The sequence below is a fragment of the Hevea brasiliensis genome, chromosome 8 (genome assembly GCF_030052815.1).
Source record: "Hevea brasiliensis isolate MT/VB/25A 57/8 chromosome 8, ASM3005281v1, whole genome shotgun sequence".
NCBI lineage: Eukaryota > Viridiplantae > Streptophyta > Magnoliopsida > Malpighiales > Euphorbiaceae > Hevea > Hevea brasiliensis.
Genome location: NC_079500.1, coordinates 8,353,012 through 8,376,637, shown reverse-complemented (window position 1 = coordinate 8,376,637; position 23,626 = coordinate 8,353,012). Strand labels below are relative to the sequence as shown.

Here is a 23,626-nt window from a genome sequence, read left to right as displayed (position 1 = left end):
TAAGCACTAGAAAATTACGAAAAAGCAAGGTTTGGGTTTACCTATGCCAATTTCGATCTCGGAAACGCACTGGGGGCGTCTGACAACGGTGGGGTAGCCAAAATTCCGATCCAATTCCAAGACTTTTTGATGGCCGATGCATGCGGCACGAAATTCACTGCACTGGACAACTGTCGAATTTCTGCAAATTGAAGGTACCTACACGAAGTCCACAACACGGGGGTAAGTATAAAATTTTTATGAAATTTTCTAAGCTCATTTAATGCTCGAAAAAATACTGCGAAGTTCCGTGGGACCCACCGAAAAACGGTATCGAAAAATTTTGAAATTTATATTGCCACAAAGCTCTCGACGAGTGGAGCGCTTTGGTACTCTCGGTTTTCTCATGGGGTTCACGGTTTGCGAGAAATCTTACCCAAAACTCAAAATGGGCTAAAACTTCCTGGACAAAAATTGGACAAACCGTTCTATGGATTTTGGTGTTCTTAGTGTCTATGGAAAGCTCTCGAGGTGTAAATGGTGTTTGACACAAGACCCGGCCCAAAGTTCTGGGCTCAAGCTCGATTTTGGTCTGAAAGATTTGAACCCAACCCATGCCTTCTACAAACACCCTTCTATTCAAAGAATCAAAATTAAAATCAATTATATATATAATTTATTAATATCTTTTATGTACATTATACAATTTTAATATAAAAAATTAATATTATATATATATATATACATATATTTCTTTAACTTTTTTTAATAATTTAAAATTATAAATATATTGAATCTATTAAATTATAATTATATTTTATTAGATCTTTAACTCGTTTCGATTTGTCTTATTTTTATCCTCTATTTTCATATATTATGATCTGAAACTTTTTTACAAAAATATTAAGGAATTATTTTTAGGATTTTTTTTTATGCAATTTGCTTGCTTCTCGGATTTCAATGATTGCTGCTGTTGTTCACGACTTTGAATTTTGTAGATGAATGAATAAGATTTGATTTATTTCAGATTAAAAAAAAATAAATTAAATTGAATTTCAATTAAATTGAATTTCAGTTTTTTTTTTTAATTGCAATCAAAATCAAAATAACTTAGAAAGTTTGAATTAAATTCATTTTTTTTTCAATTATTCTATTTAAGTTTCATTTATTTCACAGAAAAATAATTTATATATGAAAGAGTAAATTTTTAATAAATAAAAATATCTCTAATATAATTATAAAATTGCTACTATTTAATTATTTATCAATTTAAATTATAATAAAACCTAAGGTAGACTACTAAAAGTAGAAGTTTATGCAAAATCAAAAAATATTAAAATTTAAAAAATTATGAATATAATAACAATAAATATTATAAATACTAAGTAAATATACAATTTGACTAATAAACATACATTATTAAATTTATATATTTACAAAAGGTTTAAAATTATAAATATTTAAATTTAATTTTAGTTATAATTTACTTATGAGGAAGTAAAAATCCTACATTTAGTGCCATTATTTTCTCATTTATTTTATGAAAATAAATTAAAAAATAAAATAAAATTCAACTGGATATATGTAATAAATAACATTCGTATATATTTATTTTAATTTTTCTATTTAGCTTTTTAATTTAATTAATTGAGGTTGTTAAAAATTATACATTATTTTTTTACAGTAATTTCTTATATAATTAATTTTAATTTATAAAGTCTCAATATATTTTTATTTTAAACATGATATATTAACATGTAGAATTTTAGTATAACATTTCCTTTCTAAATGTGTTTACAATTAATTGCTTAAATTTCTATTAATTATATATATATATATCCCACAATAGTTAAAATTTATATAATTGAAAATAATTAAAAAAATATATTATATGATATGTTATAAATTAACAACTAATTTTAGAATTTAGAACTTAAATAATAATGTATAAATATCATAATAATAATTGCATAAAATTATTTCTATAATTGAAATCTTAATTGAAATCTAATCAAATTGAACAATAATTTATGTCTAAAAAAAGAAATAAATTAAAATTAAAATATTAAAGAATCAAATTAAAATATGATTTCGGTTCCATTATTAAGTACGAAATCGAAATTAAAGCCACAAATCTTTTATGGCTTATGATCACCTAGAAAATTCAACTAAGCATGTACATAATATTATTAAAATTTAAAATCAGACTAAAATTAATTGTCTTAATTTAACATTCACTCTTAATTATATTTTTTTATCATAGTTTTTATATTTTAGGGAACCAATATCATTACTAATGGTACATATAATTAAATCGTTTGGCACTAACTACATTAATATATATGAAAATTTGGAGTTATTACTCACACAAAATATAGTTTTCAAGTATAATGAAATTAGCATATTTCAAGAAAATTTATCTTATGAAAAAAATTTATAATAGTAAAATATAGATATGAAAAAAATTTAAATTCTTATAAATTATATTACATGCATTAATTAAATGTTAATATTAATTATTTTAAAATTTTAATATTTTTATTTAAATAATTGAATTCTATATTTAGTTATTATATATAAATAAAATAATTATATATCATAAATTATTTGATGCACATGTAATGTTACGTGCTTCAAATACACTAGTATAAATAAAAGCATGGAAATTACGTAGATGCTTGGTGTGTTAGCATTTAAAGAGTATTTTAGTTGTGCTACTTACTTTTAATTCTTCACTTAAAATATATTTTTTTTAATTTTGAATCAAATTAAAATAAGTAGTTAATTATTTAGTAAAATTATTTAAGAATAACTTTTAAATAGTTTAAGTATTTAGTTAGAAGATGACTATAAGTAATTTAATTAGTTAAAATTATTAAAAAAAATATATAATTAAGTATTGTAGCGGTTAAAATAAGGATAATATATATATTTTTAAAAATTATTAAAATAATATAGTCTTTCATTTAATTAAAAATAGTTTTAAAATAAATTGTTAAGTCATAAATAACTTTACTTATAACTTTTGACTTATAAGTCAAACTAAATACTAATATATATATATATATATATATATATATATATATATGATTTTTTACTTAAATAAGTTTAACTGATTTATAAATTTTTTTGACTTGATTATTTACTTTCGATTTATAAGTTTAATTTAAAAATAAATAATTATTTATTTAATAAAATTATTTTAAATTAACTTTTAAATAATTTAAATATTTAATTAAAAGACACTTAAAAAATTTAATTTGCCAAAATAAAACTAAAATAGACATATCATTGAGTTTTATGATTATTAAAATAAAAATAGTATTCATATTTTTTTAAAATTATTAAAATAATATAATCTTTTATTTGATTAATAAATTTTTTAAAAATAAATATATAATTTTATTTTACTTTTAATTTTTAATTTATTTTAAATAATTTTTTAATTTATAAATTAAAATGAATATTAATCTAAATAAATATGACTAACTTGTGAGCCATATCAAGGAACCAGGCAGTGCATCTAGAATCTGCCATAGGATATGTAAACCACGATGTGGCAATGGCCCGGAGAGCGGCAAAAGCCCTTACCATTGAAACTTCAAATACAGAGCCTTCTATCTGAATCATGTCATTTCCCTTTAGCAGTTTGCCTCTGCTGCAGATGAGATGAAAACGGCGTCGTTTGGGGCGGTTAACAGAGCCGCGGCTGGAGCTGCAGGTGCGAGCTCTGGCGGTAAGACGGTAATGATTACCGGAGTGAGCAAAGGACTAGGCAGAGCCTTAGCTCTAGAACTAGCCAAGAGAGGTCACACCATCATCGGTTGCTCTCGTGCTCAGGATAAGCTCAATTCCCTCCAATCTGAACTCTCCTCCGACCATAACAACCACCACCTGCTCCTCATCGCCAACGTGGTATTTCCCCCCATTCTACATTTTCTTGATCAATTTTTAATCTTTCTTTCATTATTTTGGTTTTTAATTGTTTAATTTCAATGGCCGGCGATTGTTAGAGGTCTAATAGTAGCGTCGAAGAGCTGGCAAGAGCTGTAATAGAAAAGAAGGGTGTTCCAGATATCATAGGTGAATCTTCATATACAAAATTTTCCCTTTTCTTTTTAAATTTTAATATTCTTCTTAAAAAAAAAAAAGAAAATTCCTTTACTTGTTAATTTTGTTAAACAGTGAACAATGCGGGTACCATTAACAGAAACAACAAGATATGGGAAGTTCCAGAGGAAGAGTTTGACGCTGTAATTGATACGAATGTGAAAGGAATAGCTAATGTTTTGCGTCACTTCATCCCTCTAATGTTACCCAAGAAGCAAGGAATTATTGTTAACTTCTCTTCTGGATGGGGAAGATCCGGTGCTGCCCTGGTAAGATGAATTTCCCCAAAATTGATTTTCTGTAGCTATGCTCTAATGTTTCCTTTTAATTGATTGTAAAATCAGTATAAAAATGTGGGATTTAGCTCATTCAACAAATGCTAGTTTTTATTTGTGATGCCTGCTGGTGGAGTGTCAACGCTTATGGTAGTAGGATTTTGTGCTAAATGTTTATCCTCTGCTTTATGTTGGTTCTTCCTTTCAAGTTCACTTTCCAGATTTTCATCTGATTATATTTTAACAGGTTGCGCCTTATTGTGCATCTGAATGGGCTGTTGAGGGTTTGACCAGATCAGTTGCAAAAGAGTTGCCTGATGGGATGGCAGTTATTGCACTTAATCCGGGAGTGATACACACTGAAATGCTCCAGTCATGCTTTGGCACTTCAGCTTCAATTTACCAGGCACCCGATGCATGGTAATTAGCTTTCCTTTAATTAGATTATCTATATGCTTACTTATATATATTTTTAAAAAATTGTCTGCACATTGTTCCCATTTTAACAGTATGTGCATATAATTATGTTACTTCCATTGAAGAAACACTTGCAAATGATCATTGAATTGAGCTGTTGCTCCTGTAAAAACACAAGTATAAATCTTATCCTGTGTATAAACTTTTATTGAAAATTACAGTTTGCAGAACTTATTTGTTACATGTCCTTTGTTAGTGTCTACTTTGTTTCTCAAAATCTTCTTGAACCAGAAACCCCCAGAGATAGAGCAATTATATCACCATAGGAAATGGAGCTAAGTTGCAATGTTAACGTGTGAAGTCAGAGACATGATGAAATTGTTTATGGATCTGCTTATTGTGTGTTAAATGCCAAGAAGCTTGTCTTAGTTATGAAGTAATGTAACCCTCCAAACTTGAGCCAAAGCCTTGATGCCTCACTCTCAACTTATTTTATTTCTTTATAAATATGATAGGCAATGAACTTCATTGACGTGGGGAAAAAAAAATGAAATGGACATAATAATTTGTAGATTTAATTTATATAATTTCTCTCTCATTCATATTCTACACAGAAGAACCTTCTTATCCTCTTACCTCTATTTTATACCAATAAGTTACCACTATTTTATACCAATAAGTCTCATGCTGCTGTTGGCCAATTTATACGACATGGCTTCCATGTGCAGACAGGTCTCTTTGTGAGTTGTGACGCATGCATATCAGGTCTAGTAACCAACTTGTGCAGTTGTGCCACCAACTTAGGTTTATACTATATGTATATTTCACTGACTTTGTGTTGATATTGCTGGTTAATATATATTAAATAACTTCTACTCCATTTCCTAATTGTGAAAATCCTGGAGGCTTTTCTAATTTTCACTTAACCTGTTGCTCATGAATCATCAGGGCCCCAAAGGCAGCTACAATGATACTCAATCTAACAGGAGCTGATAATGGTGCATCTCTTACATTGTGATGAAATTTTCTGAGGCTGTAATGATGCTCAAAGAGAAGCATATGGTAGCACCTCTCTCACTGTGATGAGAGTTCATCATCACCATTTGGGCATTTATTCATTATGAACAGTATCATGCCTTTCAAACAAAAAATTCTTCACCAGTCAATACTAAAATTGAATTACAACGAATTCCATATTTTTTTACTGAAAATAGTCTTTAGGTAGAGGAGGAACTTACTATGTTCATTGTTTATATGCACTGGTTGGCTGAGGCAAAAGAATGTAGCGTCTAACCTGTAAGGTCTGATGGTTGTGATATATGGATTGAGCTTTTGATCATGAAATTACCTATAATCAATGAGCAGTTGGGGGTATGTCATTAATCTTTTTATCATGAAATTAACTATAATTGTTCATGTAGTGAAAATGTATTGCTATCCAACCATTTTACTTGTCATGAGCTTGCTACAAATTGGATTTCTCTTTCTTGTTAAATTTGTATGTTAATTTCTTCTCAGTTTTAGTATTTGTCAATGTATGTTGAAGATAATAAATATCTGGCATTATTCGGCTGCAGTAATGATGCACTCTTATGATAAATTATAATACGGCAAACGGTTTCCAAGCTTTCTTGCCACCATTATATTTGCACAAAACCATGGATGGCCTGGAAAAGTAAGATGCTGGGGAGATGAATATACTTCTAGGAAGCTTGTATAAAAGCAAAACTGCCCGATAAATATCTCCTGTATTAGCAAAAATTCTATTTATTTAAAATATTATATATAAACATTTATAAATATTACTATAACAAATATATATTTTATATTTAATTAATTAATTATATAAATAAATTTAAATAATCAGTAGTTAATATATAAAATCTAAATTCAACTCAAATTCGATTAGGGTATTATTTTTTAAATTTAAATTTATTTTTAATTTAATTATATGTTATATTAAAATTTGATTGAATTAAGCACTCATAAATATTCGATTCGTTGATATTTCTAGATTCACTTCTTACAATTTCCCACAAAGATTAATTGAGTTTGAATTAAATGATATGAGGTAACTCTCTCCTTTCTAACCCACATTAAATAATTGGAATTCACACATTGGAGTTTGTATTAATTATTTCTTGTCAGATGTTGGCCCCAGATTATAATCTTAGGATACACCACAATGCATGCCAAAAGCTAAAATGGGGAAGAAGGAAAGAAAGAGAAATTTTTTTAACATTCTTTCACTTTTTTGGGCATTTTAAGTTTTTAAAGAAAGGAGAGAAAAGTTTTTTTTTTTTTTAAATAAAACACACACACACAAGGCAATGGTAGAAATAAACCGTTATTAAAATTGTAGTAATTTTAATAGTTTTTTTTTTCTACGTAATCGCACACTCCACATCCAATATGAAATCTCGAAAGATCAATCTCTTGGCACGTCCAATTGACCCATGGACCTTAACCATAGTGATTCTTTTTTTGTTTCCTTTCTATTAAGTTGGTGTTGATTATATGTTTACTCCCTTTTAAAAGTTTTTTTTTTAATTTTTTAATATAATTAATTTTGAATATGTTTTAAATTCAAAATCTCATGACTAGTGAGTTAAAGTTGATTCGTTTAAATTCATTAGTTTAAATGTGGCTTATATTATAATTTTCCTCTCTTCTCTCTATTATTTAAATACAATGAAAACATCTCTCTCCCGCTTTACTAAAAATGAGTTCTAACTTGCTAACCACGATAAGTTGAATGATTTCTCCTCCCTCTCCCCTCTTCGCCTCGGCCACGCATAATATTTTGAACTTCCGGCTTAGTGAAGTTGACAACGAATCGTGGGATGATCATTATTGAAGTTTCAATGCATTTCTTGAATGCCCTTACGCATTTTTTGAATGGTTAGGCCACAAATTTGAGTAAAACCAGGAACAGCAATGGAGTTGATGATACTTGGAACAAAGGTTAACAACGCTAGGATTCTAAATCAAAAGGGTAACATCCTTAATTACAGCTTAGGGAATTAAAATCTGCAGCTGATAATATGTATCTTTTTCTGGTCCATATCAAATGTACACAGAAACACAACATTGCTGTCAAAGGTTATGAATTCCAGTGGCATATCGTTCAATTCCTTGTATGCAAACTTGCAAGTCCATGGTCTCCCACATTGATTGGTTCTAGTTGGTTCTGATTCCAGTAGGTCGTGGAGGGAGGTCAAGATACCATAGAATCACATGTATTTTAGTTTAATAAGGTAAGATACTAATAAGGTTCCGGGAAGAGAAAATTTAAGGCCAGTTGCATGCAGCATTAACACATTGATGGCAGAAGGAAACTCTGAAGCTTTCACTACAAACAACAAATTTTACAACCGAGTTTGTATTTATTGGGTGAAAATGCAAGTGCATGGCTAACTATTCTAAACAACAATCTTCACTCTTCTTGCACAAGCACCTACAGTAATGAAAGAAATGATAGATTTGATTTATTTGGGATGCCAAACTTCAAATCCAATTTAGCAATCTCACTGTATACATGAAGAAGCTGCATTATGTTGAGCTTTTTTCTTTTCTATTGCTTCCTTGAGCTTCCTCCCAAGAACAATTGCCAAAGGAGGAGGAACAGCGTTTTCGATCTGCCTATGCTTGTGATGAATATTTCCTACAAACTTATAGCTATCTGGGAATCCCTACATGCACAAAAAAGTGAGAATCTTGAAGGTCAAGCACTGACAATAGCTGCTGAAATGTCTGGCAACTTCAGTAATTTTCATATCACTAAGTGCTCATCAAATAATTAGCAAACCATTGAAGAACATCCAGTCGTTGTAGATATAGTGGCTCTCAATATGACAGCAACTTTCAATGAAAGCAGTCCCCAACAGAGCAACTTTCAATGAAAGCAGTCCCCAACAGATCTATTTCCTCATGATACTTATATTTTCAGCATTCCATGTTTTTTCTTTCGCAAAATTTTAATTCCCAGAAACCCAAATAACCATACAGCTTTAAAATCCAAGCACATAATGAAAATTGCTTACAAAGAGAAATAGCTTACTTGGGATCGAGCACATTCACGGACTGTGACTATTCTATCCTGTTCAGGGTGAAAGCACATCCCAACCTTACCCATTGGTTGAGGGTCAGTAACAGAAGTAGGGAAGTTTCCTTCCCAATCCAACCTTCCAAATAGTCCTTTCCATTGATTGTGCCTCTTGGCTGTGTTTGGCAGGCACCATGGTACTAAATCAACCACTTCACCTGTGGACAACTTAACCTGCAGGAGAGGAAATTGCAAAACAAGTTAAACAACTTCATAATTCCAGCAACTTGTTATGGTGGCTAACTTTCTGGAGCCAGAAATTTCCTCTGGTAGACGAGCACCATATAATCAGAACAAATACGCATATTCAGAAAAGGAAAAGTAAATACTTGTTCATTTGGGAGGTCACGCCAATCAGCACCTGGTCACTACAGAATTCTTTTACAACGAATGAGAGTGAGCTCCTTCATTTCTTTTGAAATATGATCAGTTAAGACCAGCATGTCTCGTCGAATTGTCTTTTGAAACCAAGAGACAGGTTCATTCTCATACTGGAAAGTAAAACAAAGGTAAAAGAAATAAGCCATTGAGCAGATAAGTACGTGTGTAAGGTAATGAGTATCAAAAGAAGAAAGTCCTACTTTCATAGTTGTCACCAAAGCCCCATTCCCTATAGATGGGAGATCCCCAATTGTATCTTTAACGGTTATTGCTCGGAAAGGAGCACCATTTGCTGTACTTTTCACTGCAGCATATTGGGAATTTCCTGATAAGGTAACCCTGAGCTCTGAGCCAGCAAACACATGCATTGGCTCAGGCCATTCGGGGAGCATTTCCTCTGGAGAAGCAGCCCAGATGAACGCACGCTTGCGAAATTGCGAAACACCATAAGTTCCAGCTTCCAAAACTCCAAACCTCACCTACAATAATTAAAATAAAACAATAAGCTAGTTCTCTTAGTTCCTTCTTAATCATATGAAGGTAGAGATTACATCAGACTACGGAGTTATGCTGATAAAAATGGATTATGATTTCCTAGGAAATGACAATGGCACACCATAAAGCTCTAAGATATTCCCTTCCCCATTAAACAGAAATGCTTGAAAAAATTGGAGTATTTTTTTATAGAATAAAGGGAAAAACGTATGTTTACCTGATAGCCCATCTCAAGGAGTGAAGCTAGAGTCAGACGAAATGTTTGCCCTTTGTTAAATGATACAAAGTTCCTAACATTTTATAGAAGGAAGAACTTAGGGCGGAAGTAATCAGCAAAAGACAAGAAGGCTAAGATCATCTCACACTGGACCTTACTCCAAGAGCCATGATTAAACCGATTCATTCCAGAAAATCCCTGTAGATTAAGAAAATGAAAAATATAAAAATATTTTTTGTACGTACAAGAGGGGAAAAAAAGGAAGAAGAAGAAGAAAGAAAGAAGTTAATAGCCTTAAACTATGGATAGATAACTCAAATTGTCTAAGAAACAAAAAATATTGCGTGTAAAGCAAGAAGTTTTACACGCCTGGCAAGGAGGCCCTCCACAGATAAATTCAACTTCCCCAGGCCGAGGAAGACTATTAATCTCCTTCTCATCAAGTTTTGCTGCCAACTCAGAAGCTTCAGAAATACACATACAATCATCTGCATCCCCACAAGCAGACATGATAGCCCTGCATATTAATCCAATAATTGGCATTGGTATAAGCTTGAAAGAACATAAAAACAGATACGTTATTTCACTAACTGGATAAAAATATATCCCAGAAAATTCAATGCCAGCCAACCAAATATAAATATGTAACATAGCAGCGCAGTGCAGTACAGCAATCATTTACAACAACTTAAACATCTGCTAAAACAAAGGGGTGAAAAACACCATAACTAAAATCCACTTCATAGAAAGCAAGGGTCCACCTTAGGATCATGTTGCAGTTATTAATGAAGACCAATGCCTCTGGATGATTAGATTTAAATGCTTCCCCTGCACGTTCTTCATATTCAATTGCACATTTTGTCACAGACATTCCTAAAGGTATTTAATAGGAATAGATGAGTTTAGCTATGGACAACATAATAAAAATGAGTTAAATTTGGCGTCTCATGAGTAGAGCAATTGTGAAAATGGATACCTGCACTCTCTAAACCTTTAGAAAAGCCTCCGCAAACAGCAAAGATATCTAGGGTGGCCAGCCGATTTTTAGATAATGCTTTTGATAATTTGTCAATATTATTAAAACCATTTTCCCCTTCTTTAAACTTGCTCTTTTTCTTTTGATACGTAAAATCATCGATCATCCTTTCTTTTGAAGAGCTAAGCTTTATGTGAACGGGCAACTGGCAGCAGAAAAATGATCATAGTCATTCAGGTAAAAAAGAGGAAACCATGGTTCAATGAACACAATTTCCACCGCACAAGCAGACAAATGTAGATTGTACAAGAAAAATGACCATTGGAACTAATAACAAGGTGATTTCATAAATATCACACAACAAGGAAAGAAAATCACCTGGTTGATATCTCCATTTATACGTGTTCACAGAAGATTATATGCTCAAAGATGGCAGGGCTGTCCAAAGGTGGAAGGTCATGCTTCTTCCTAACTTCACACTTGCCTTGTATTGCCACAATAGGAACTTTCATTAAATATTCACTATAGTATACCTGAAAAATCAATTACAAAACACTTTCATATCAGGTCAGGTCTGCAATAATCTTATGTTACAAAAACAATATAAATAAAGTTAGTTAAGTACACAATATTTCAACAAACTGAAAAACTGAAGATTTTTAAATTTATTGTTTTCTACAGATGTCTCGGACATAAATACAATCATCTTGAATAAGAAATAATATTTGAGAAGCAGAAATGAGCCATGAAATTGCATTAGCTTCCCGATAACTATTCTATTGGTGATTTTGTCTATCTAGCTCATTTTTAAATTTATTGTTTTCTACAGATGGCTCATGGCAAACAATTGCACTAGCTTCTCAATAACTAATTTACACAGAAATTGCCAGCTTTAAAAACCGGGTAAGATTTGTGAAATTTAAGAAACTAGCACAAATAAAGAAGCAGGTGAAATTCATTGAAACCTGATGAATCAATTGCAAGGGGAAAATAAAACTTCAATTAATGAGACTGAAAGGAAAAATATAACACTAATAGTACCATCATACTAACAAGTTAACATAAGCCTACATGTACAAACCAGGACAAATCTGTTCGAATTGATATCGAAATAATTGATGATCCAAATTCAATCTTCCATTCCTTAATCACTTAAATATATTGGAAGTCCAATTCCATTTTCTGCTTCAACACAAGCTGATGAAGACTGGTTAGAACTATCATCGAGACAAAATTCGCTTCCATCCGCATCCTGAATAACATTACCTGACCCAAATATCATCATATTGATATCAGCACACCCCATAGGAAGGAGCTCCAAAGAAATTAATCAAGCATCAGAGTTGTAAAGTGTCCAATTATGAAGCATGTTTTCAGGAAGTTCATTACTGCCATCATTGCAAATGGCAAGAAACTCATCAATTTCTTCAACAGAGGTCTTGTAGTATGTATGAAGAGGATAGTCATTTGCAATTTCATTCTCATTGATCTTGATATAGAATTTTGATGGAGGAACTGAAGATTGTCGATTATTTTGCTTCATTGACAGCCAGTTCTCCTCTTCTTGTAGCAACCTGGCCAATTTCATATCCTCATCTTCTTCAGTCCCACAAGTGGTTGAAGTAGACTGATCAGCTGACTCTTCAACAACTTTTAGACTTGTATTCCCCACTATACCGGAGGTTGCGGCTTCTGAAGTCAAGAAACTCTCAAATTTCTTCTTTTCTTCCCTAAGGGCCACAAGCACAGGCAAACCTGTAAACATCTTATCATTTTTCTTTGCTGTTGCATCCAAACCAATAAGTTGATTATGAATAAATTCACCCTACGAAATAAAAAAGTCCTTGATGGACATGCCTTGAGGAAAATTCTTACTAGTACTCATTGCACGTGCAACACCTGCAATCAGTTCATCAACACCTATATTGGAATTTCCACCATATGTCCTTGATAACTTCCTGTACACCTCCACGCATGCATGGGCCTTTTCAAAGAAAAGATTGTAGAATCTCTGTATTTATAAGAAGGTTTAATACAATCATAATATGCTAATCCAGTTGAGACCCAAATAACAGGTGATCCTTCTTCATAACCAGAAATTACCCATGATTCAATCCTTCCAAAACCATTACATCTTACTCCTTTTTCTTTATCAATACTCTCTTCCAGGGGCAAGATGAGACCTGAAATTTGAACATATCTTGTCACATATTCCATTTAAATTCAATTTTTATTTTTGAGATTTTGTTGGCACATATATATAATATTGTTTTCCCTATAGGATTTAATGTTATTTTGTTTGCCATTTCATTAACTGAATTTTATAGGTTAAATTGCTTACTTGTTATTAGATATTATTTTGTATTTTATTAATATGTTCTTTTAGTTTAATAAATTGATTACTGCGATCTAAGTGAGATATTGTTAGATTATTTATTTGTATCTGGATATGTATTAACAATAATTAATTGTTAGGATTAAATAATTATACCAAATAATAAGTTTAGTAATTAGCAATATCTAAATGGATTAGGTCATGTGATTGGGCAAGCTTGTAATGGGTCAGGCTGTCCATAAGCCCACTAAGGAAGAGACTCCAACTCTCAATTATATATATATATATATATGACCCATTTAATATCAGATAGAATTCTGATCGAATTTGAATGTTGTGGATATTGAGAGTTGTGAACCTATCCTTTCGCTTTGGTTCGTGATTGTTCATAGAAAATCATGGACATAAGTGTATTTTCACGTACACATATTTTCTAATCATGTAATCTATAACAATTTAATTTATATTTATAACAATTGCTTAATTTATATTTGTTACAAGAATGACCTTAATTCACAAAATGACAAGCAACCAAACCCAAAATCACAAATCCTCTTGTGTATAATGTTGTACTAATCCAGTTTCTCTTTCACGTCTCAAACAACAGATTCTGGAAATGAAATTTGATGCAAGTATAAAAAAATGTCAAATACGTAACTATTGGGTTTGCACTTGATAGGGGATTTGAAATCTAAAAATTTATGTTAGATTGTTGGTTTTAAGTTGTATAATTTCGAGTTTTACCACATTGAGGTCCGAACTCCAAACTCCAAACTCTAAACTAGGTGATTATATCATTTGGTTGAACATACTCCATTTTGTTAAATATGGACCCTTCATTTTAATCCTTCTTTGAAAGTTTTATTCGGATGAATAAATATTTGAAATAACTGGATATTTAAAATTATATTATATTAATATTTATAAATATAGTGGCTATTTATATTTAACTTTTGATTTAAAATATTTTTTTTTAATTTATAAATTAATTTATATATATATATATATATTATTTCTTTTAATTTTTCTTAATGATTAATAATTATATTAAATCAATTAAATTAATTTTTATTCATATAAATAAATAAATTCTAATGACATTCAAAATTCATTTTTTTATGAGAATTTTTTTGGTTAATGACTATATTTAAAATTTTTAATTCATACAATAAAAAATTTTATATGAGCATAAAAAGTTGATTTTAATAGATTTAAAACTTTATAGTTTTAGATTGAGAATTTTATTAAAATTAAAATTATTTTTTTTGGCCTGTAGTTAATATGTATTCCTCAATAAATATTTATTTAGTCATGTAATTGGTCAAATCATTTAAAATTTATATGATTTATATTTTAAATATATAATTCATATTTAAATTTTATAAACAATTGTATATGTTATTTAAAAAAATTATTGAATTATTAAGAAAGCATATTATTTACAATGAAATTTTTAATAATATGTTACTCAAAGATAGTTAAAAAATTTTAATTTATACTATTAATATTAATTAATATTTACAAAGTAATAAATATCAATTCACAAATTCTCCTTCCCATATAAAATAGGATTAACTTAAAGGAGTTTAATGAAATATTAAGTTGATTTAAGCCATGTATTTAGTCAAAAATGAGCCTTTTTTTTATTCAAATCAAATAACTTGGACTTTATTTACGGAATATAAGTTTTACCAACACTTTAGTATATATAAATATATATATATATATTATTTCTTTTAATTTTTCTTAATGATTAATAATTATATTAAATCAATTAAATTAAATTTATCTTTTATTTAATCTTATGGTATTTCCATTTGTCTTTATTTTTTATCCTATTTTCATATATTATGGTTTTAATTTTCTTACAAAAATATTGTGTAGATTTGCTTGAGCAATTAAAATAAATTTATCCTAATATTTTTTTTATTACTATTAGTATTTATATCCTTTACTATACTATGACTGTTTAATTAGAATGCCAAAATAGTTTTAAATTCAAATTTTTATCATAAAATAATAACAACGCAATACTATGTAGTTTTACCTATTTCCCAAAACTACGAAAGCCAAGTCTTCTTAAAATAATCTATGTGTTATCCACCGAGTGCCAAAGTGTTAAAACTAATTGATATAATTATACAAGGTTTGCATATATTTTTTTTTTCTCATAAAAAAAATTTTATTTTATGCACTTTAGAAATTTTAAAGGACATGAACCATTAAGAATCTCTTGCATTACAAGACATGCACAATAACATTCAATGGCAAAATTCAAAATTGTTTATAAATAGGCTAATATATAATTATTGAGAATTACAGTGAAATTGGGAAAGCGTATGCCAGATTTTTTTGTTCATTTTTTTAGTGTAGATTTTTATTGTATAAAATCCCGTAAGTATATAAATCATTAACAAGTAATAAAGTGATCAGTAGAGTATCGTTCTCACAAGAATCATATTGATTACCAAACTATAGTGATTTTAATTATTTAGGTAATTAAAATTGAGCCAAGACTAAATTTAAAAGCAATTATTAAAATCTAATTTATCAAATAATAATAATTAAACAAAAGTAAAAACTAATAGATAAAAGATTCTAGGAGTAGGGTTTCACTATATTAACTCACTATGACCTAAGATTTAACTTAAATATCCTAAAATATCTAATGTCTTCCCTTAATTCACAAAAGACGTGTTAGAATTAAAATCATACCAATTTTCATGGTATCAAGTTAACTGAAACCTATAAGGTTCTTTGATTCAGTTTGTCCTCGAAAGATTTAAACTTATCTTTAAGTCATAAATTTCTAAGTTCATATTCTAGAGATCCAATATCAAAATCATCTTCCGATCTTTCATTCAATATCTAAAATCATACAATTATGGAATTCAAACATAATGCAAGTATTAGCACACCAAAATTTTGTCAAAAACAAATATCAATCTATTTTTTAAGTAAAATTAAATTAAAATCATAGTTAGAGTTAAATAGCTACATCCCTAACCCTAAAATGAAGAAAACTAATTATTCATAGTTGAAATTAACAACCAAGTTCATCAAAAAAAAAAAAAAAAAAAACAAGACATAAGAAGAAATAGAATTAAAGAACCCAGAAGAGATTTGTAGCCTTGATCGTGTCGAACATCAACTTGAATCTCCCCTCGTGCAAAAAAAGTGAATCTTCTCAAGTTTGATCTCCCATATGAATCTCTTGGAACCTAAGATGGTTGATCCCCCAATGAAACTTTGACTCCATGTATTTATATCTAATAAAAAAAAACCCTTATTTCAAAGTCTTAAAAGCTTTAAAAAACTTCCAGAAAAGGAAAGAAAATGTTAGAAGTCAGGTCTAAAATTCTGACTCTGAGTCACTACATAACCCATGTAATTGTTTTAGTTAACAAAGGTTTGCCTTGTGCAACTTCATGTCCCTTAAATTTTCAAAGTTTCTTCTATACAGAGGATTACAAGGGGCAAGGGAAATTACATAAGTCTAGTTACACGGACCATGTAACTTAGAATCTTTAAGAACTGATTTATACGGGTTGTGTAATTTATTACACACTCAGTGTAATCTTCAATGAATTTCAAAACTGCATTTTAATGCTCCAACTCCCTTTCATTCCTTCCCAGACTATCAAAGTATACCTAATAAAGTCTAAAAGCATGGGATCATACCCAATTTAAGCAAATCTGAAAGATAACTAAAAACATAAAAAAATAAAATAATAAATAACTAAATATGAATAAAACATAAAAAATAAAATAATAAATAACTAAATATGAATAAAATGCAATCGATATAATTTTTAAATACCTATATGATGTAATTACATCAATTTTGTTTATATATATATATATACAATATATAAAGAGAGAGAAAGAGAGAGAGAGAGGGGGGGGGGGGGGAGGAATTTATGGTGATGTTTTTTATTTTCTTTTACCATTTATTAACTCTTTTATCTACCAAAACTGACATCTATTTTAAAAAGACCAAAAATCTATACATTACGGTGTTAATATATTTAATCTTTTCTATTAACGAACTTAATCACAAAATATTAATTGATTAAAATAAAAATTATGAGACACTATTTAAAACTAGCCTTGTTTACAACGTAATTTTTTTTATACTTTTATCCATATATAATTATATTGCCTGTGTGTTTGGTCGATTCAATTTCGAATCAAACTAAACTAGAAAATCAAAAGAGTGAAATGTATTTTTTGAGGAATCAAACCAATTTAATAGAATCAACTAAATTGAATTGAATCGAAATAATAGGTTTGATGCAATTTGTCGATTACTCAAAAATCAACATAACAGATCAACACTAAACAAAATAAACATTCTACAATCTTACAATCTCAGATCAACAGTACAAAATCTTAAAGAAGTAAATAACAAATCCCAACAAATCAAATCCTTGCACAAATCTGAACTAACCAACTCAAATAAAAGAATTGAATTTTTTTTAAATCAAAACCGAAATAGAACCAATTAATCAAAAAACCAAACCGAAAAACTAAATTAAATTGGTTCGGTTTGATTTTTTGATTAAAACTAATGAGTGCCCATCTTTATCTAATGTGGCTTAGTCCAATGACTATAGACATATTACTTACCTAACATGTGCTAAGTTCGGGTCTCTATTCTCCTAATTTCCCTATAAAAAAAATACCAAAAGAGTACTAAGATAGAGTAAATTCTCTCATATCAAAATAAAAAATATCATCTTCCTCTCTAAAATTCCAGCATCATCTCCTTCAATACTATTGCCACCACCAAAGGGCAGAGCAATGTTCAACCCCCTCTCAAATATTTTAAAAAAAAATCATATATGTATTGAAAATTCAATCCTTCAATTGAGCGCAAGTTTTGGGGATAAAGGGTTCATAATTGACCCCACTCACCAAATTCTTCAACATGGATGGAGCCCACTCATTTTATTTTATTTTATTTTTTAATATTGATATATGTAACACGCAATCCATATCCTTTTAGTTTTAGGAATTTATCCTTCACGGGAATTAAAATAGATGAAATAAATTCTTTTCGAAATAAAAGTTCTCTTTGACAAAAATTACAGCGTGATTATGTTCAAAAAGGAATATTATCTTCATTCTTCACAATCGTTGAGTCGAAATTTTTTTAAAGAAAATTTGGAGCAATTAATGCTTCTTCCGTTTGTCTACAAATTTTATTGATCAAAGATTTGACATGTAATAACCTGAATTTTTAAAACATAAATTTTATATTTTTATATAGTATTTTAATCTTATTTTAATATTATCTAGCTAATTTATAATTTTTGTAAAACTTTCACTTATACATTTTTAATGTTATTTTTAAACAAATTTTATAAATTATTTAATAGTCTAATTTAATTGAAATGATTAGTTTTAAAAATTAATATCAAATCAATTATCAAAATATATTATTTCATTATTGTCAATCTTGGTTCTAAGATTTGACTAAATTGTTATTTAATTTAATTATTATTATTATTATTTATTGTTGTTGTATCTGACTTAAAAATCTAATTTTAATTAATTAATGCAATGTTGATTTCTATTGAAAAACATGTTTGGACTTAATTGAAAAACTTACAAAACTTTAGGGATTTAGTAAGTAATTAAAAGTTAAAAAAAAAGAGAGAGAAAAAGATGCCCCCGCTACACCCCCCCTCCCCCCCCCCCATCCTTCTCATCTCTCCCGTTCACTTCCCTCCCCACCTCTCTTCTCCATTTTTCTGGTAGCCCACCAACTGTAACTGATGGCGAGACTTTCGACAGCTCGTCCCTGGGCAGACGATGGCAGCACAAGGTCGAACGATGAAGAGCAGCAGCTCACCGGTGAGGAATCAGAGAGAGAGAGGAAAGAGAATCGAATTTTCAAGGCCCTTTTTTGGCCGTTCTGGCCATCCTTCGGCCACCCAACCAGTCTAGATCGATGCCCTTCAGCCCATGGTAGCTCCTATGGTCGTCGGATTTGCACAAATCGAGGAGAGAGAAAATGGATTTTTTCTAGCTTTCTAATCAGATTTCTAACGATCCGAGACCACCAATGGACTCAGGGCATTGAGACCTTCGAGATGGGATCGACCCCGCTTTGATCGGACACCATTTGAAAAAGGCAATTATCAGATGGTCCAAATCACTTTGTGAGATTTTCAGGCCTTTTTGATTTCTATAAATTAAAAATAATTATGTGATAATTTTTAACAATTTGTGGGCTTTGTTTAGGTGCAATCGGATCGATATTAGCTCATCGGCACTTGGCATTGAGTTTTCTGCTTGATCCAGCTGCCCAGTGGCCTGTCTCAGAACATAGTTAATATTACAATCGATCTTAGCATTTTCAGACGTCCTAGATGCATTCAAAGTAGCGAATTTGTAAAGGTGGTTCTGAACTTTGGTTATGTAATTTTTACCTCGGTTAAGTTAGCTAATAAATCTGTAAAATATTTCTAACTTAGTAAAATTAAGTAAAATAATTTTAATTAATATAAGGACGATGTAGAGGACCTCTAAGAATATTTTTATAATTTTTAAAGTGCTAAAAATAAATATTTAGACTATAGAGAGGTTAGGGATCCGAGCTAAAATTTGAAGGATTGGACTTATATTAGTATTCTTGTATGTTGTCCCAAAATAGTCCAAGAGGGGGGGGGGGGGTGAATTGGACTTTAACAATTTTTCCCTTGCTTATAGCCTAATGAAAAATTGTGGCTTTGTTCAAATATGTGATTCTTCTATATAACGAAAGTAATATGTGCTTCAACAATGTGTTTCTATGTTGTAATTCAATTCTCAATCAATGTATATGGCAATCTCTAATAAAGCATTTATCAACTAATTTTTTCAAGTCTCTCAATATGTCCACAAATTTAACAACTCAATCTATTTAACCAACATTCACTATCATGTATATGAGAAAAGAAATTTAAATTGCATAAAAGTAAAGAGGTAAAGGTTAGAGAAATCAAACACAAGGATTTTATAGTGGTTAGAAGCAGCTAGCCTACATCCACTCTCTCAAAGAACCCTCTTTGAGTCTTTTCTCCACTATTTGCTCTTTTGAAGGCAAGAGACCAAAAGCCCTTTACAATTTCTCAACACCAAGCTTTTACACCAAGGTAGCTTGAAACCTCCACAAGTGCTATCACAAGCACTTACACTTCCAAGCTTCAATAGGTGCTTGTACAACCTCTCTTGAATGCAATTCAATATTTCAACACTCACTCTTACTCAATACAAATCAAACTATAAAGAAGAGATGAGTTGATTTGCCAATGGTAGCTCAAAATCTTTAAATGCTCTTGAATGAAAGCAATAAATGAAAATTCAATGTTGGAGATCAAATGTAAGCTTTCATTAAATTGTAAATGAAGTAAAGAAGGTGTATTTATAGTCCCAAATTATTTTAGACCGTTTGAAACCCTTTTGGAACGTTATACACCTTGCCCAAGACAAAATGGCGTTATTTTGTCCTTTTGTGCGGTTGAGCGACTACGGGCGATTAGCAAACTAATAAAATTTTAGGAGCAGTCAGCAAACTGGTTAGCAAACTAATGTTTTTAGCAAACATATTAGCAAACCGAAAATTTTAGCAAACCAGTTAGGAAACTAAGTCAACAGCTGCATGTCTCAACTTGCAATGTAAAATGATTTAGACCTTTGAAAAATGTTTCAATGGTTGTGTTCAAGGTCATGATAAGAAAAAGTAATCAGAAAATAAATTTTCATTTTTGAGCTCCATATGACTAAATTCTCATCCATTCTTTTTCACAAAAAGGCCTAAGACTCTAACGCTATACTTTTCATACCTTTTCTTTGAGTCTTGGCTTCCATAGTCTTTTTCTCATTTTGGATTTGTCTTGGAATGCCTTTGAGTATCTTTTCTTCTTCGATGCAACTTCAAAGGTTCTTTATGCATAAGACAAAGAATCTACACATCACTTTAAGGTTAGGTTAGATAGATTCTCTTTGAGTTTTGTTATCATCAAAATTAATGCTCATTTTGAGCTACACGGGGTCAACAATCTCCCCCTTTTTGATGATGACAAAACTCAACTGAATCAATCAGTCAAAAATAAAAGTGTGTGAGAATTTATGTGAGTATGTAAATCCAAGTATAGTATACCAAAAATGCTCCCCCTAAATACATGCACATAATTTCCAAGAAATTCATTTTCTGTACATAAGCGCCCCCTGAATTTATGCTATAAAGCATATTCACAATTTACAAGTATTAACACAAGTATAAACATATATCCACAAGTATCACTACACTTCTCAAGTATATCAACACATTTCCATATTTCCACAACACAAGTTTCCATGTTCATCAACACAAGTATAAACACATATTCACATATCCATATCCATATTCACATATCCATATCCATTCTCCCCCTTTTTGTCATCAATCAAAAAGGAAACAGGAGAAAATACCCAAAAAGAATCATGTTAGCCAAAATGTAAATGCAGTAAGGTAGTCAGTAGCAAACTAAAAATCAATATCAGCAAACAGACTAGTAAACTAAATATGCAATCAGTAAGCTAAAAATCCAGATGAGATGCTATTTAAGTCGTTTACTCCTGCGAGTGGATTTTGTAGGCACCATTTTCTTCCTAGGCAGTTTAATAACAGGGGCTGGAGGTGGTTGGTCAGCCACTTGATCATCTGGCTCGGCCTCATCATCTTCAGAAGGTGGTTCAAGAGCAGCAGCTAAGGTTTGGTAGGGATTTGACACAGTGGACTTTGTTCTTTTTCTACCCTTCTTGGCTGCAGGGGCAGCAGCTGCAGATAGCTGAGTTTGAGCGCTAGCTTGGTGGTCTTTAAGGGAAGGTTCCTGGTGCTGTGTAGGAACAGCATCAGGCTCAACTAGTGGAGCAGGAGGAGGTTCAACAATGGGTTCAGATTCTGGAACCTTTTCACCTTCCTTGGGTAACTCACTTTCAGCTTCTACAACCTTGGGATCATCAAGTGCAGTGGGTATATCAGCTGTAGGATCAATCTCAGGTGCATCATGGTCAGGAGCATGCTCATCATGGGCATCTACCATAGGTTCAAGTTCAGCTTCAGCAACTTGACCACTTTCAGGAGGCTCTTCAACCTTGGTGCTTTCTCCCTTATCAGTAGAAACCTGAGTGCCAACCTCAACTTTAGTTGGAGCTGCAATTTCCTTGGCCTGCTGAAGGTCCATTATCAACTTCTTTAACTCCTCATTTTGAGTGAGTAGGTGACTCACTTTATAGTCAACAACATCTACAAATTTTCTGAGAATATCAAGAGATTGAGTTGTTGAACTAAAATGGTCATTAACAGCAGCTCTTAGCCCTTGAATTTCATTCAAAACTTCATTACCAGAACCAGAATCAACTTTAGCAGTGAAGGAACTACCCTTTTCAAATCTGGTCTTTCTCCCATCAGTGTCTGAATGTATTTCTCTAAGCACTATCAAGTCAGCCCTAGAGCTTTCCTTAGTGACATTCACCTCTAGCTCTTTAAACACAGCAGTCAACAAGTGTGCATAGGGCAGTTTACCAATTCCATAGGCCTTGCACATGTTTTTGAAAATTAAGTAGGCTAAATTTAACCTAACTTTACTCACAATGTGCCACATAATACACATATCCAAGTGACTCAGATAGCCATAACTGCGGTTGGACCAGAACACATAGTTTACCATACTGTGAATAATTTTGATATGCTGGAGGGCTTTGGTACTGGTGGATTTCTCATTTTTGGCAGTGCTAGCAGGAAATACTTCATTCTCAAACTCAACCAGATTAAAACCTGCTACTCTAGCAACATCCTTATGAGTGGAAATTCTATTTCCATCATTGGGCAAATTTAAAGCCGTGGCTATCAATTCAACAGAGACACTATATGTATTTGTGTTCAAAATTACTTCAAATCGATCCTCATCATCAACGGTCATGAGTTCTATAAAATTCTTGTACAAGCCTAGGGTAATATTCATTTGCGCATTCACAGACACCCAACCAACCTTGAAATTCAAAAAGCTCCTTAAAGTGAAAGTTTACCTGATTAAAGTTCTCCCATTTGATGAATTTGCAATCCAACAGTGCTTTATCCACTGAACCCGAAAGCTTTGCGATACCCATTTTCTTTTGAGCACCCGTCCCTTGTTTCTGTATCGTCTTCTTCTTTTCTGGCGTCGATTTAGAGGATTCGACACCCTTGGACGAGTGAGAAGACTCACTAACTGACTTTGATTTCGACCGCGTTTTCTTTGTCCTTTCGGTTTCTTCGCAATGTCATAGCGGGGACATCGTCGGTGGCGAGGAAGATGAAGCAGCT

At 31.0% G+C, this 23,626-nt stretch overlaps 2 protein-coding genes and 1 pseudogene across 2 annotated transcripts; 1 reads left to right on the top strand and 2 right to left on the bottom strand.

Annotated features, from left to right (window-relative positions):
* Positions 1-3,520: 3,520 nt before the first annotated feature.
* On the top strand, positions 3,521-6,164 carry LOC131169028 (NADPH-dependent pterin aldehyde reductase-like). Its single transcript, XM_058151197.1, has 5 exons — positions 3,521-3,894; positions 3,993-4,062; positions 4,165-4,358; positions 4,612-4,784; positions 5,730-6,164. The coding sequence occupies exons 1-5, from the start codon at positions 3,649-3,651 to the stop codon at positions 5,797-5,799; spliced, it is 753 nt and encodes a 250-aa protein (XP_058007180.1). The 5' UTR covers positions 3,521-3,648; the 3' UTR covers positions 5,800-6,164.
* Positions 6,165-8,143: 1,979 nt separating this feature from the next.
* On the bottom strand, positions 8,144-13,172 carry LOC131182012 (DNA (cytosine-5)-methyltransferase 1A-like; annotated as a pseudogene).
* Positions 13,173-21,878: 8,706 nt separating this feature from the next.
* LOC131182011 (uncharacterized) lies at positions 21,879-23,285 on the bottom strand. Its single transcript, XM_058150631.1, has one exon. It carries the CDS (start codon positions 23,283-23,285, stop codon positions 21,879-21,881), a length of 1,407 nt encoding a protein of 468 aa, XP_058006614.1.
* Between the last annotated feature and the right edge of the window lie 341 nt (positions 23,286-23,626).